This window comes from Arachis duranensis, chromosome 7, assembly GCF_000817695.3.
Source record: "Arachis duranensis cultivar V14167 chromosome 7, aradu.V14167.gnm2.J7QH, whole genome shotgun sequence".
Lineage (NCBI taxonomy): Eukaryota > Viridiplantae > Streptophyta > Magnoliopsida > Fabales > Fabaceae > Arachis > Arachis duranensis.
The window spans coordinates 75,588,049-75,604,864 of record NC_029778.3 but is presented as its reverse complement, the minus strand read 5'-3'; the positions used below and the strand labels follow the sequence as shown (position 1 = coordinate 75,604,864).

At 37.1% G+C, this 16,816-nt stretch overlaps 3 protein-coding genes across 4 annotated transcripts in view; 2 read left to right on the top strand and 1 right to left on the bottom strand.

Annotated features, from left to right (window-relative positions):
* Positions 1-8,775: 8,775 nt before the first annotated feature.
* Positions 8,776-10,073, top strand: LOC107459482 (uncharacterized). Its single transcript, XM_021126912.2, has 4 exons — positions 8,776-8,787; positions 9,343-9,423; positions 9,533-9,631; positions 9,926-10,073. The coding sequence occupies exons 1-4, from the start codon at positions 8,776-8,778 to the stop codon at positions 10,013-10,015; spliced, it is 282 nt and encodes a 93-aa protein (XP_020982571.2). The 3' UTR covers positions 10,016-10,073.
* A 538-nt stretch (positions 10,074-10,611) lies between these two features.
* LOC107459743 (uncharacterized) lies at positions 10,612-13,949 on the bottom strand. The gene is made up of 10 exons (XM_016077994.3): positions 13,674-13,949; positions 13,490-13,575; positions 13,302-13,368; positions 12,572-12,714; positions 12,226-12,274; positions 11,988-12,125; positions 11,804-11,884; positions 11,547-11,723; positions 11,387-11,473; positions 10,612-10,994 (listed from the first exon to the last, which is right to left on the bottom strand). Exons 1-10 carry the CDS (start codon positions 13,941-13,943, stop codon positions 10,932-10,934), a joined length of 1,161 nt encoding a protein of 386 aa, XP_015933480.1. The 5' UTR covers positions 13,944-13,949; the 3' UTR covers positions 10,612-10,931.
* Positions 13,950-14,241: 292 nt separating this feature from the next.
* Positions 14,242-16,816, top strand: part of LOC107459744 (protein HEAT INTOLERANT 4) — a 13,251-nt gene continuing 10,676 nt past the window's right edge. For both annotated transcript variants that reach the window (XM_052252045.1, XM_052252046.1), the window contains exons 1-6: positions 14,242-14,379; positions 15,063-15,101; positions 15,207-15,260; positions 15,361-15,424; positions 15,553-15,611; positions 15,960-16,084. In XM_052252045.1, coding sequence (XP_052108005.1) covers positions 14,242-14,379; positions 15,063-15,101; positions 15,207-15,260; positions 15,361-15,424; positions 15,553-15,611; positions 15,960-16,084 — 479 coding nt within the window. The remainder of the gene's footprint in view (positions 14,380-15,062; positions 15,102-15,206; positions 15,261-15,360; positions 15,425-15,552; positions 15,612-15,959; positions 16,085-16,816) is intronic.

Below are 16,816 nucleotides of genomic sequence, written 5' to 3'. Positions count from 1 at the left end.
GAGTTGCGGTTTTTGTTTACCCTTTTTTTTTTACAAAGGCTCCTAGTTATAATCAATCATTCATACTACTATATGTACTAAACTTTTATTTTAGAGGTCGTAATACCTTGCCATCTTTGAATTATGACTTAAGCATAAGACTCTGTATGGTAGGGTGTTACATGGTGTACTGAGGTTTCCTTGGGATACTAGTAGTGTCCAGTAGCATATCAATTACCTACAAAATTTAAGCAGTGAAGTGTTTAGCTCAAAGTACTAAAAAGGATGAACATTCCTAGGATCTAAAATTGGCTTCGGCAAGTAAAATTGGAAAATGTCATAATACACATGCGGCCATCAGTCATCAGACAGGAATGACTTTACCGGACCGTCTTAAACGACGAACAAGGCAACAGCAAAACAAAATTTTAAAGTGATCTAGTTGAGAGTTTTAGGCACCCACATTTGGAGATTCCAGGCCTTTGCCAATCATGAATAGAACAGCAACCATGCAGCAAACCTGGTGCCATAGGAAAGCACTACCTCTAATTTTAATCACCCAAAGTTCAATACCACCATACCTGCAGATAAACATGAAAATGATACACAAGCTTCAAGCCCAAAAACACTGAATTCTGAAATGAAACAGCTTTGGGGCTTCACTCCTCATATTACATAGGATTTACCAATTGCCAACAAAAAAAGTCTCGGCTTGATTATAACATGTGATTTCTATTTAGAATTTTGAAAGGTTCCATTTTAAAAAAACTTATAAACTTAGATTCTTGCTTAATGTGCACCATGTACAACATAATATGAAGTTAGTTTGTCCTTAGAATGAGCAACTAAGCATCTATCTACCTTATATGCCCTGTTTTGAATATTATATAACATGGACATGATAGTATAGGGCTTGATAATACAAAATTGGATTAGTAATACAATGTATATGCTTTAATACTAAATGTTTGATGCACTACTTATGCAGTTGCGTAAAACGTAATCTACAAGCGCATCACACCATAGATGCCACCAAGGGGCTACTTTACAGAACAAACCCAATGAAATATAAATACAATAAACCTAATGTACATAGGAGAAAGAAAGTAAATATCTAACCCCTCCAACTCCAGCTGCCATTGCAGGAGCAACAAGAATATTAGCTTTTCGTAGATCTTGAATTGGCTCCGGGGTACAAGGCATGTTTCAACCTAGGATTTACCAACAAGTGGCTTCCATAAGTATAAAACAAGTGGCTCCATGAGTATATATTATTAATAATATTACATTACATATGAGAATGAGAAAAAGAGGTAAAGACCCAAAAATATATTATAAAAATAACTACCTTTTACTAGTAAACAACAACCTGAATTAACAAAATTCATGGCATCGAATGGATTAATTTCATTCTGTGAAGCACGTGCAAATGCAAGATTGTTCCTTTCATTCTAAGGTTTTACTTCATCATAGTATTTGGACCGAGCATATGTCTTTGAATAGTCTTTATAAACAAAATCCATAAAATATGTACAGTTTTAAAAAATGAAGCACAAATGAATGAATGATAGAATTAATACAAACCTCAAACTTCTCTGTTGAGCTTTGATGTCTCCCAAAAATTGTATTCTCATGTAGTCAAATTCATCCTCATTAACCAAATATCCTTTAGAATCTGAAAAATGCTTTTGATAAGAAATATTCATATTTCTTGACAATAATGAAATGGAGTTAACTAAGGATTCTTAATTATGATTGGTATTAAGATGAAATATATCAAGAAATAGTGAGGTAAATGGTTATGTTCTTGTTAGAATGAAAGAATTCATGCAGCCTCACAGCCAGTGCAGTAGCCTCCTAACATCATAACACAGAAAATCACCTGATACGGAAACAGGAAGAGCACCATAAGCAATTAGCTTCTCCAAAACATGCATTGCAATCTTTCCGGAACGACTCACCACGCATCTGCAAGAAATAACAAATTAGATAAGTATTCTAGAATCAAGAAAGCATTAAATCAGTTTAAAAAAAATCGAATCTTAATCCTTTGAGTTCTTTATTCATGTCAGAAAGCATGAGCTGCGCAAAGAAAACCTGCAGTTGAATCACAAAGTTGTCTGAAATAATAGTTTTAGAGAAAACTATCTTTAATTCTTGATCATAATTAGGAATAATGGATGAGCATTTTTTTCCTTGAAATGATAAGCTGGCAGATCTACATATAAGCAATAAAATATTTCAAATCTCATTAAGAAGAAGCATATGAAGAAATTTGATATGAACTACCACAAAAGGAACAAACATAACAAAGCCTAAAATCAGAAACAACAAGGTTGCAGGAGAGCGGTGATAACAACAACTACTACAGTGACGGTGCTTGAACGACGTCATCAAGGGCTGAGAGAAAGCAGAAACAGAGATCGAGTGAGAATGAGTTAAACCTCAAAGTGATCCCTGAACTTGCACTTGACCCTCAAAGTGGTCCTTTTACTTGCAATGGCCCCAATATTATCCCCGAATTTAACACATGTGGCTCACGATCGTCCTTGAAGCCTTTTTCGGTGATGGAAAGATGACTTGGATTGATGGATGCCACGCTGGAAGCCAGGCTGGACTCCCAAAACGACGTCGTTTTTAATTTGGCGCCCAAATTGCCTTGAAACGTCATCGGTTAGTGTTTGTAGAAGGGATTTAACATGCAGTGACTACTTCTCTCTCAATCCAACACAGTCTCTTCCTCTCCTCCTTATTTTCTTCAATGGTGCCACTTTGAGAGGGATTTTCGCTGGCCTTCTCTCTCAAGGAAATCAAGCATATTGTGATTATCTCGTCTCTATCCCACACGTAGTGGTCTGACGGAAAGCACTTTTATTGTTAGAGGTAACCAAAATAGAAAGGATAAACAAAATAGCTATCATCTACTCCTCTGTTTTTGTTGATCATGACTTTTTGTACATTGTTAAGTCGTTATATATTCATTCGTTCATCGTTTTGTTATGTGGTTTTTTTTTTGGAAATTTTTGTTAGGATTTTCTCCGTATGTTGTGGTTGCATTTTTATTGATTATTTTTTGCTGTAATGATGGTAGCTATGGATTGTAATGTGCTAAAAATAGAAGTATGTAGGTTGTTTATGCATGCAGTTTATGTGTGTTCATGGATGGTTAGGGATTGAGGTTATTGTGCTTTCCTGGTTGATGGAAATTTTGATGATCATTTGTTATTTGCAGATGGGTCTCATAACTATTGTGTGTCACCATGGGATATCCTTTGTGAGGAGTGAAGACGATGTCGTGTCACACATGAACCATATTTCAGAGATTCCGAAGCTTGACCCTGATAGGCTAGATGTCTTATTCATCAGGAATTACTACAAAGAGCTTGGGTATGATAAGACGAAACACTGTTGGTGGCTGGTTCCAAACAGACCTTTAGAGACTGACCTAAGGAAACTTAATTCTGATGTTGAGCTCCTGGAGATGTGCTTCCTCGCTAAAAGCAACCACGGAGAGGTGCATGTGTACAATGAATATGGGGGTATCTATTCCAACGTACTTGGAAGAACCACCATTCAAAAAGGACAAGAAGGAGGTGGTGGTTGAAGTCCCTACCCAACCAGTTTTGCTGAGAACAGGACCAAGCTCCAGGGCTATTCCTCCAGACCCAGTTCCAACCTCATGTATCAACCGTCCGAGTACTACCGAACCCACCCAGGAGGCAACCTCTACGAAAACTACCCCTGCCCTACCCAACCAAGACATGGACCAAACTGAAGTACCAGCTGCAACTACCAAATCAACCCCAAATCCCAAATCCACCATTCTGACCCCAATTTATATGGCTGCTACCCCTGCCCACCCAACCAAGACATGGGTCATACTCAAGAACCAGCTGCAACCACCAATCAACACCAATTCCCAAAAGTACTCCAACACTGGTGCCTAAGCCAAAACAGGGTAAGATTTTCCAACCGAAAGTGCCCTCAAAGAATGGGACAGAAAAGAAAGGTGCTGCTTTGAAAAAAAACTGCAAAGAAAGGCGAACCAAGAACAATATTGAATAGGAGATTTATAACTAGGGGTCTAGCCAAAGGTCATGTGGCGAGGCAAACAACTAGGGCAAGGGAAAGCAAGCTGATACGGTTGTGTTATCAAAATCAGACTCTTCGGACAGTTATGAAAGTGCAAAGGATAGTGCTTACAAGCCCAGAGCTGAGGAAAGTTCCAGTGATGAAGAGGTCACCAATACAATACTGCAAGGTAAAAGGAAAGAGGTAAACAGGAAGCATCCTAAAAAAGTTAAACTCAGTAAATTGTGGAAGGAGATACTAGAACCTAATGATGGACTAGTACCTAAGGATGATTCCGGTGAATATGATGAGTTCTTTTTTGGACAACCAACAAACCATAGTCCTGATATTGGGGGTTATGATGCTCATGATGAATATCATGATGAGTCAGATGGGGCAGATTCTTGGCATTCCGATGAAATGAAGACACCTCCTAACTCAGAGGATGAATTTGCTGAAGTTGAGGATGACGACGCATTTCCTGTTTTCAGAGAAGGAACAAGGTTTGGAGAACTCCGATTAGAAATGGGGATGAAATTTAACACGAAGATGGATTTTAAGGAGGCTGTGAGGGAGTATTGCATCCAGGAAGGTAGGAGAGTTAGATTCAAGAAAAATGATAAAATACGATGTAGGACTTTATGTAAGGGTGAGGACTGTCCATGGGTTATCTATGCCTCTAAGGATAGTGAGAGTGTTTGCTGGAAAGTTAAAACCTTCAATGATGATCATACCTGCCCAAGGGAGACAAAAAATAGATTAGCTAATAGAGGGTGGTTACCTAGCAAGTTGGTGAAGAAGCTTAGGAAATTTCCAAATCTAAAGCACTCTGAAGCTTTAACATACTTTAAAAGTAAATGTGACTTGGAGTTGAACAAGTCTTCCCTGACAAGAGCACTCGGAGATGCAAGACACATTGTGTATGGTGATGCTGCTGCACAATATGGGATGGTGAGAGATTATGGTGAGACTCTCCTGAAGTACAACCCTGGTTCTACTGTGCGCATCACAATAATTCCTCATCCCAACCACCCAGAAGAGCCCACTTTTGACAAGATGTATATTTGTCTCGATGGATGCAAGAAGGGGTTTAAGGCGGGATGCAGACCTCTAATAGGGCTTGATGGAGCATTCCTGAAAACTATATTTGATGGACGAATCTTGGCAGCCATTGGACAAGATGCCAATAATCACATTTACGTAATTGCATATGCCATTGTACCATGGAGAACACAGATAATTGGAGGTGGTTCCTTGAGCTGCTGCATGATGATCTAGGGAGCTACACCCAAAATGGATGCTATTTCATTTTGGACATGCAAAAGGTAACGACGAATTTGTTATTTACTAGTTATTGTAATTTAGAAATGGTTGAACTCTTTAGGTTGATGTATTTTTTGTTGCCATGTTTTTTTTTCATGATTCTGTTTCAATATGCACTAGTTTGTTTCAAACATTGTTGTTGCCATATTTTACTTTCATGATTCTGTTTCAATATGCCTGTATTAATAGAATGGGATAGAAGTAGAACTTACTATCTCGTCGGAACGAGTTTACTGTCACTTATGTATGTGTAAGGACTAATTTTATAACACTTATGTATATGTAGGGACTAAGTTTATGTCACTTATGTAAGTTGAGGGACCATGTTGGGTCCCGATATTATAAGTCAATAATTTTTGTGGTTTCCTGCAGGGACTAATCACAGCTGTGCAGGAGGTCTTCCCTGCTGTCCACCATAGATTTTGTGTATGGCACTTGTGGAGAAACTTCAATAAGCAGTGGAAAGACAACGAACTCAGAAGATTACTGTGGGAGTGTGCAAGATCTACCACTCAAGAGGGATTTGTTGAGGGGATGATGAAAATTTAGAGAGCTAAGAAGGAAGCCTGGGAGTACCTTGCCAAATGGCGAAGAGATGCATGGAGTCAGGCCTTCTTCCCTACCCAACCAAAATGTGACAACATCTGTAACAATGCTTGCGAAGTATTCAATGCAAGAATCAAGGAAGCAAGGGCTAAACCAATTATCACACTACTCGAGGAAGTTAGAATGTATATCATGAGGACGATAGCCCGAAACAAAATGAAATTCAAGAACCATGTTGGGTTACTACTCCCTATTCAACGTAGCCGCTTAGAAAAGATCAGGAATGCTTCAAAGAATTGGGTGCCAATGTGGTCCGGAGATGCGGACTATGAACAATTCGAGGTACATGGGTGGCCAACAAACATGATAGTGGACTTGGGAAAGGGAATATGCACCTGTGGACTTTGGCAACTGAGTGGTATTACTTTAATTGTCATTACCGTTCTAATACTTATTCTGATATTGTAATTGTTTTTCTTAATTTATTGTGATTGCATACTGGAACTGGAATTGGTTACTTAGTAACTTGGATGCATTTTATTGATTTGAAACAGGGATGCCCTATGTCCATGCTTTTGCTGCAATGGCTAGGGCAGGCAGGCAATCCGAAAACTTATGTCATAGATGGTTGACAATGGATGCATACAATGACACATATGCATTCCATATCAATCCTATTCCTGGCCAGAAACTATAGGAGAAGTCACTTTACAACATACCACAAGCACCCAAATTTAAGAAGATGCTAGGGGCACCCAAGAAGAAAAGAAGAAAGGGAGTTGATGAAGGCCCGGTTGGAGGCAAGAAGCATAAGATCACCAAGATGAAGAGGATATATAAAGAGGGTTCATACCGTCATTGTGGTGGCAAGGGTCACGCCAAGAGAAATTGTGCTAAGAAGAAGGCTGACGACGAGGCTGCAGCTGTTGCAGCTGCTGCAGCTGCTGCTGCCAGTGAAGCTAATACATGAAATTAGCAACAACCTCTCCCTACTGCACCTGAAGTCCCAGATGAGGGCAATGCTACTGAGATTGAGGTAGGCATGAGTCAACCAACGGTGTTAGAAAATAAAAATGAAGAATCCCACCAGGTAAATCAGCCCGAAGCAAGGCCACCAAAGCTCCCTCAAAAATGAAGACAACCTCCACCAGCTGCAACAGCTTCGATTCCTCCAATAGCAACCACTACTCCTCCACCAAGTGTTTCAAATGCTCCTCCACCAGCCACTGTTCCAATTTCAAATACTCCACCTCCAACAAGTGCTCGTATCGATCCAATGGTTGGTGCATCAGCAGCTACAACTTCAAGGTTGCATAACGCCATGCATTTTGTTCCAACTCCGGGGTTCAAACCACCAAGAAAATTTAACAAATGAATATTTTGCTATTTTTCTGTTAAGATATTTTGCTTTTAAACATTGAACTTTATGGTTTCTGAGTTCCATGTGTTAGGGTGTATGTGTTTTGGATCATGGTAGTTAAATACTCTATGTTGTCTTTTGATCGTGTCTAGTTTGACACAGACAACTTTGGAAAATAATTAACAATGTGGGAATGTTATTGTTGAATGTTTCAAATTTTATTACACTTCCTTAGCTACATAAAATAGAATTACAAAAATCTATTCATTTGTTCATCATAAGGTACAGCAATTACAACTTTTGTTTTACACAATATTCAACTGGAAATCACTGCTTCCATACTACACAAACAACAATTACAATTACTGTAACAACAACCAACAACAAACAAAATGCTAGTTTTAGAGCCCTAACTTTAGACTCCAAGCTTCCAAGCTTCCAAGCAAATTTCATTCTCCACTCCTCCATTTCAAAGCCAGAATTACCTCTGTCACTTTCTTCTTCTTCATCAGCAACTTTTTCAGCCCACATAAAGAGACCACACCACCTCTTGCCAACACTCTGCAACCACATTTCATGCCCATGGAGAAGAAATGTTACAAATTGAATAAGCAACGACGCTAGGTATATTCATTAATAAAAATCACTTACATTGTAGTTAGGACAACCATAAAATGATCTCTCTAGATTCACTTCTGTTCCTGACCACTTCAGGACGGGTCGGCTACCACACCCACACCTATCTAGAAGTCATTCGTGACTACTTCTGGTGGTTCTCCTCCCACAGCTTCTCTCGGATCATCGGTTACTGGAGCTACTAATATGGTTGCTGCCTCCACCCATCATGACCCACTCAAATCAAGCTCAACGGTGCCAGGAAAGATGAAGGAGAGAAGAGAAGAAGAAACAGTCTGGTTTCTAGTGATAAATTGGGGATTAGGGTTATAAATGATTTCAGGGACTAAATTGAGTTAAATAAAGATAACAACCACGTCAGATAACCGTTACCTCTCCAACGTGGCGCCTCTCCATACACGTCAGCGCGCCGTTAAGGAATATTCCTCGAAAAATATTTTAGGGATGACCGTGAACCACATGTTTCAAATTCGGGGATAATATTGGGGCCATTGCAAGTAAAAGGATCACTTTGAGGGTCGAGTACAAGTTCAGGGACCACTCTGAGATTTAACTCGAAGGATACCTGAGGACGGCGACGCTGCTTGTGACGACAGCAGCGGCAATGCTTTGGAGATCAGCGACGGCACGACAGACAGAGAGAACGGGACACCTAACGAGGCAGTTATGCTCGGGTGGCGCGACGGCGGCGACAGAATGGGGGAGGAGCTACAGAGAATTAGGGTTCAATTTGGGAAAGAAGCAAATATTCAATTTTTAATATTTTAGTAAATTATATAATTATCTATTTTGGACTATAATTTAATTATAAAATAATTTAACCATAGTTAACATAACAACTAATTAAAGAGTGATATGTCATGAAAGGTAATGTACATACTATTATAAGAAGGATAGAGTAGAATTTATCGATATATATATTATCTGAAAATATTATACATTAAAAAGTTAATAATAATAATAATAATAATAATAATAATAATAATAATAATAATAATAATAATTGCACATTAGAAATTTATAGCCAAATTAGGATTCCAATAGATATTTCTATGCGTTTTTGTTTTTCTTTAGAAAAAAGTTTACCGATTTCATCCTTTCCAAACAAGATGTCCAAGAGATTACAAATTTGGGTTGGATCACCTTCCATCCACACTCCTCCACAATAATTTGCTTGTAGTTTTGATGTTATATAGTGCACCTTATTATGTTGTTGGAAAGAAACCACTTTAATAAGCTAATGGGCTTATTCATTTCAAAAATCATAAAAATACTAGTCATTTTGGATCTAATTAATTTGGGTTATCACCAAAAAATCCTAATCAAAGCAAAATTCCCAATATTTTTCTAGCCGAATTTATGCCAATGATTTATTGAACTTAGCCAAGTCAACTAATAATCATTATTGTTTCATTCTTGTTATGCAGTTTACACTCATCTTGCTTGTAAGACATCTTTTTGCAGCGCTTACAAGTGGCATGGAAGATTATCCTTTTACTATTCTTACTGTAAGTACTTGGTTTCCACCATTATTTATTTATTTTGAAAAGAAACTTAAATAAATATCTGTTTTTTGAATAATGTGTCTAACTTCTTTTTTTATTTTTATTTTTTTAGGTGTTTATATTAAGGGCAAGTGGAATTATTGTGCCCATGTACATAATAATTAGGACAATTGGAGGCATACATAGTAGTATTCACCGCCACTATCATCAGGTTTGAACAAACCACCTTTATTTTTATTTGGGAAAATAATACAAATAAAATAACCCCCTAAGTCCCTAACTTAGCTTTAGTTTTTGAAATGTGCAATTTAACACATTAAAGTAGTCAAATGATGCAACACATCTTTAAAACTTTGGATTCAACTTTGCACATGAACCAAAGTTCAAGAGTTATCTAAAACATTCCACTTATTACTTAAAAGTTAAAACGATACTTTAAGATATTTTAAAGATATTTAGGCATGCAAGAAAACATTTAGAGAATGATTTGTTCTGTGTTTTTTAGGATTCTGACGATGATGACACATCGACAATATCTGATGGAGATGATGAAGAAAACGAGACAAGCCAGGATGAAGATTTAGAATATTCATAGTTATGGTTGTCATGGTATGCTTTAATTGTATCGGAGCATTGTGCTAATGCTCGTCAAATTGCACGTTTTGGTGTGCCACAAATTCTTTGTTATAATCAAAAGAATGAAACTTAGATAGAAATGCAATTTATCTGCTGCCATAGTTTTTACCGTCTCAAGTTTTATCATAGTGTCTATTAATCCAACAACAACAATAATTTAAAAGAAAAATATTAAGTATCAATATTTTTAATGTAAAAAAATTTATTTAGTATTAGTTCAAAATATATGCCAAAAAAATGTTAATCACTTAATATCTCTCTATTTAAACTTAGGATTTAGCTTAAAGACACATATTAACGTTATCAATTTTAAAAAAAAAATACGTAAAATAATACAATATTTAAATCTCCAATACATTTATTATTTATGTATTAAAATAAAAATTTAAGAACTTCTATTAGTAATAATCTTTTTTAACTTGTCAATCGAATGAATTTCCTAAGAAGTAAAAAAAAAAGTATTGTCACCAAAGCATTTTCTTTATCTCCACCTAACCATCCAATCCTCAACTATGATCTTACTAACAAATGGTTGATCCAATCGAACTGGGAAGCTTAAAAAAAGGAACACCAACTATGACAATGTTTATTAGGTACATATCTTTTAATAAATAAACCCATTATTCAGCAGTCCAACACGTTCATCATGATAGTGTCAATTCTTAAAAGTTAAAACTAAAACTGAACTTTAAAATTGGCATTCAAATCCAACTGTACCTACTCTATGTTTACAAAATTCCCAAGCTCCATGTTCTCTTGATTTGGGGATGCAACCTTTTCTCCCACATTGTACGAGACAAAATGCTGGTTTACTATTGGGTTGATTGGAATTTGGAAGTCACAGAAGGAGCAAGGTTTCACTGCCTTCTCACTTCTCAGACAGCTATATTCTCAATATCAGCACCTTTGTCCACTCTCTTGATAATACCAGCAATTACCTGAGAAGAGAACAACAAAACAAATGTTAGCAGATTTATAAAAATCAGGTTTAGTTGTACTTTACTTCCAGTCCTTCACATCATGTGAACTTTCCATCAACTTTCCTAAATATGGAATTTTGATGCTCTAAATTTTGTTAAATGTGTTAATTTTGTTAATTTCTGGGAAAAGAACCAACATGGTTAATCCACACATTTAGAAAAATTCAAAACTCAAAAGGTTGATTTTCACATTTTTAAAATCCAGTGGCTTAAGTGGACATCGTGTGGTCATGGAGATAAAGTGTACTTAACCCTAAGAACTACAGGACTCCACCTTTGAAATGCTAATACCGGTTCCCCCATTGCAGTATTTGTTTACCATAACAGTATTTGTTATCTATGTATCCTACCTTTCCAGGTCCTAGTTCATAACTTTTCTTCAGCCCCTTGTTTAGAAGAGTCTTCACTGTTTTTTCCCATTGAACAGGGGAAGTAACCTGCAAATTATAGTATAGAATGCAATTATTTCCCGTTCATGTATTTCTGCATGATGGAGTTTCAGCAGCATACCTGACGTGCCAATATCTTCTTGATAGTGTCGGGATCTGCATGTGGTTGTGCATCCACATTGGAGATGACTGGTATTCTTGGTGTTCTGATTTCTGTTGCTGCCAATGTTGCTTCCAACCTTGACACAGCTGGTTCCATAAAACTAGTGTGGAATGCACCCGCAACAGCTAAGCGAACCTGCAGAATAGAGTGAAAGGCATTAAAACTTTTTAGGAAAGTTAGCATTGGAAAGATAAGATTTGGGGATATGTTCATACAGTCATTCGAGCCTTGAAAGACTTTGCCTTAGATTCCAGCACTTCTACTCCTTTTAAACCCCCCGAGACAGCATAGTTACCCTAAGAAAACAAAAAAACATCAAAAAGAAGCTAGTGATGAGAAATTTAGACACTAAATTTTGTCTGCTAAGCTTGTTAAAAATCAGATCCATAAGAACCTTACCGGACAAAGGTAATTGGCAATTTGAACCTTCTCAGCTTCGGGAACTTCCTGATTCGCTGCATCACACAATTGTTGGACCTTCTCTGAGTCCAGTCCTATGACACTAACCATGGCACTTTTAGCAGCATCAGCAGCATCCTAGATAAAGGACGTAAGTTATTTCTGTGAATAAAAATTACGAGCTTCTATCCAAACAAGTTGATGTAAGTCAGACAAGAAATTGGAACACATTGTTTACCTGCATGGCTTCTCCCCTCAATTTGACCAACTTAAGTCCATCTTCAAAGCTTACAATTCAAATAAATACATGGGTTGATAGCAAGTCAATTAAAGAACAAAGTTGAACTCCAAACAAAATCATACTTTATTGATGGTTCATAAATAATGGTTCTAACAGATGGTATTTTTATGACAGAATAGGTCACTATGACCAAAAAGAAGGGGGCATATATGTCGTACTTGCTATTCCTTTGGTTTTACAGTGATTTCTTGATACATGGGAATAATATGAAGAAAAGAGGGTCATAAGGGTAAAGCATTACAAAATCCAGTTATATATTAATTACTAATACTTGGCAAATCACCTGAAAGCCCCAGCAAAAGCAAGAGCAGTGTATTCTCCCAAACTTAGACCACATGTAACATCAACAGAATCAATAATCTGTTGTCCTCCATCTCGTGCACGGAGTAGCTCCACAGCAGCGAGACTTGTGACATAAATAGCAGGCTGAAGAAGTAGAAAAAAATTGGTTAACATTATGCCCATGTAAATCTTTATATGCGACAAAAATAAACATGGAGAACAGACTGGTGGATAACTATGTATGGACTCACTAATATAATACCATAATCATAAAAGATCTCTATTAAAGGCGAATTTGTTTATTACTTCACTATATTCTTTTATTTTATTCTTGAATATAAATAAAGACACAATGAGGAGGAGAAAAATTCTTGGTGGGATTTGACCCAGGAATGAATTAACTGCCAAAGTTATTTAGTATTTGCACATTATAAAAAGGTTGAATGAAATACACATGCTGGAGGCACAAGTTAACAACAGCAATCTGTGAATTGACTGTAAAAATATCCATCCAACCAAAACTAATTACCCTCCTCATGACAAGCAATCATTTAACTAAAGTTGCCTAGCTCAATTATTTGCACATAAACCAACTCCATAATACTCCACTAATTATTTTAACGATAAAACTAAGATGAATGTACCCTATATTCTAAATTCATGTTCAATAGATTGTTAAAAAAACAACCACGACTACCCAAAAAGAAGTAAAAAAAGATTTACCACTTTACCTGGCTAAGAACAGTTGAATCTAACTTATCCTTTGGGCCATTGATGCATATATCAAGAAGATCATACCTGAAGGCAGAGAATACACAATATCAGTTACAACAAGGAACCCAGAATCATAGAATTTAAATAAATAAATAAAAAGACAAACATGAGAAAATAATTATTATAAAACGAAATCAGCAACTACCCCAATATCTCATTTGCCTTCTTATACAGAAGAGCAGCAGCAGGCACATTCTGAGCTTCTTTTCCCATTCCAACGGCTTGTGCACCCTGCAATCAATCAATACAGAAATTCATAAATCGAATAAAAAAATATATTATATTCATAAAAATGAAATAAAAAATGCGGATCAGAATTGTCCGTTTACCTGACCGGGGAAAAGAAAAGCGTTGGAGGGTTTGTAATCGGAGAAGGGAGCATCGTTGAGAACGGAGACCTGAGATCCGGAAGCGACGTTCATGAAAACCGTAGATCGAAGGAGGGGAAGGTTGAAGGTTCTAGAATGTGCATTTGATGAGGAAGAAGGGAAGTTGTTGAGAGAGAGAGAAGGGAGAGTGAGGGAAGAAGAAGAAGCCATAGCTGAGAAGGAAGAATGTGAGGTTCGGATAAGAGGGGAATGGTGAAGCAAAGCTTGCATTCGGTTGCAGAAATAAGAAAAAATGTTGCTTGGGGGTATTATAGTGAGACGGAGATTTCAAAGATGTTGGATTGTTCCTCTTCAAAACCAAAGAAACCACAAACCAGGGTGTCAATCTCTCAACTACTTCACTCCCTAGTCCCTATTGAAAGTTCAGTAGAGAATTTAGTGAATTCGATTGTGAATTGGAGTGAGCACCCAACTCAAATAGGGGCATATTCTCTGTACCGTTTTTCCTTCGTTCATCTCCTCATCTATCAATACAATTCATCTTTAGTTCAATTGCATTGCTTCTACAATGAGGAATGCAACCAAGAGGAAGAGAGAACCCCAACATGGCCCACAACAAAACAAGAAACATTCCACGAAATCACCTTCTCGATCTCCAGCTAACCCTAAGCCCCAGGAGGAGTACTTCGAGGAGAAGCGCAACTTGGTAACCACGCTTTACTTGCTTCTGCTTCCACAATGTAGCTTTTATTTTTATTGGGAAAGATATATTGTATATGCTCAACATTTGATGATGATTTCAATTTTAATTTTTAAGTTTTATTTCGATTCAATTTTACCCCTAATGTTCTATTTTGTTTCAATTTTTTATGGTCAAAGATTAGTCAATTTTGTTTTTCATTTTTACCGTTATTCTTCATCATCATCCGGCCCCACCGCCATTAAGTCCCCTATCAAGTCCTTTCCTTTCCCCAACCACCAGGCACCAGCATTGCCACCACTACCATTTCTGCCACTGCTACAACCCCAATGCCACCAACAATACTGTTTCTTCTCCACCTCAACGTTGAGGAGCAGATATTGAGGAAGAAGATGGGGTGTTCTTCAATGCACAGAAGACAAAATTGAAGGAAAAGGTATAATTGAAACGAAATAAAACATTAAGAGTAAAATTGAAGCGAAATGAAGCTTATGGGTGAAAGTGAATCAGTTTTTAAGATATAACTCCTAAAGTGAGCACCACTTGCATTATCAGCTTGTTGAGAGACTCGTAGATTTGATATATAGTAAAATTCCAAATAGTAGATAAATGATTCTCTTGAATTTATCCATCAGTATACATGTATGCTTCTACTGATAAATAAATATTTGTTGATTTGTGTTTTATAGGAAGATTTGTGGAGAGAAGTTTTCCTTGTTGGAACAGAGGTTTGTTCATTTGTTTAGATTTACTAGTTTCTTAAGTTGATTATTGAATTGTCCTCCTTTTTTGCCTTTTTCTTTCTTACCTCCTCCATCGTATTATCATGCCAGTGGGACCAATTGGATTCTGTATATCAGTACAAGTGGAATTTCTCTAATCTGGAAGTGAGTTTAGTTGTCAAATACAAGTTTTCCTTTGATTTTGTAGTTCTGTATTTGGTCTTAAGAATTTAGCTTACTAATTTGATCTCTAAATTGTTTTCAGGATGCATTTGAAGAGGGCGGTGTTCTACATGGGAAAAGGGTTTACCTTTTTGGTTGCACTGAGCGTAAGTATTTCTAGCCTTTTATTTGTTTCGTTTCATTACTTTGCATCCCTATTGACGATATTTATGTAGGTTAACATTGTCACTTATTTTGGGCATTCATCTATATATGCTTTTGACATGGTATGCAGCTCAACAAGTCTGCTTTAAAGATGTAGAAAAAGTTATCTTCGTACCTATTATTGTCGCTGTAAGTTTCCTACTCAAACTGAGCTCTGTCTTACATTAAAATCTTCTAGCTAAGTTGATCATTGCTTGAGGTATCTTTTATTTATTCTTTTATCATGAAAAATTAAATTCTTTATTAGGCAAATATCGATAGCTTGATTCGTGACTTGTGATTTGATCCAGGTATTGGGCATAATATGAAATACTTATGTTTAACTATGTCTAGATTTGCTGTAGAAATTCCTGTTCACCTATTGTTGGTTAAAAAAATTGGGATTATTTTTGTAACTATATCAACTTTGATAATTACAAATGTAATTTTCACTTTTGTTTTAATTTTAAAAATGCTCCAACTTCCTTGTGTAAATAGGTAGTATCACCTTTCCCACCATCTGATAAAATTGGGATTACCTCTGTTCAAAGAGAGAATGAAGAGATTATTCCCATGAAACAAATGAAAATGGATTGGATCCCATATATGCCCTCAAAGGACCGGTAATTTGTCTACCCTTGGTGTTTTATTTAATTTTGTTGCTTGTCTTTATATATTGTATTCAATGGTGATAGATTGAAGTCGCAAATATTTAGCTTGAGGTCTTCGGCAACCAACGTAAAAATATAGCCGAACCCCCCATGACATGAATCAAAGACATTATTGCGCTAAAGCTAGGTCGTTACCCGGAAGTAACGCGCCGTATGGCTCGAGTACGGTGTCAAAGCAAGAGCCGCTGCATCGGTGCCCGGATGTAGTGTTAAATGAGCAAGGGTTCTCGCGTTTTCGTGAACGGACGAGGGTAAATAAGCTAGTTCACAAAGGAAAAGGTAAAGGTCGAAGCGACAAAAGGTTGAGATTTGGGACATGGAACATAGGCACTCTAACAGGAAAGTCCATGGAGATGGTGGACACCATGACAAGGAGGAAGATTAACATTATGTGCCTACAAGAAACGAAATGGGTTGGTGCAAAGGCTAGGGAGTTGGATTCTTCTGGTTTCAAACTTTGGTATACAGGAAAGGTGAAGAATAGGAATGAGGTTGGAATAATTGTGGATAAGCAGTGGAAGAAGGACGTAGTTGATGTCAAGAGGGTGGGAGATCGGATCATCTCTATCAAACTTGGGGTGGAGGGAGGTGCTTTTCATGTGATTAGCGCCTATGCACCGCAAGTGGGTTCGGACGAACAACACAAGATAAGGTTTTGGGAGGATCTAGAGAGTTTGGTTCAAG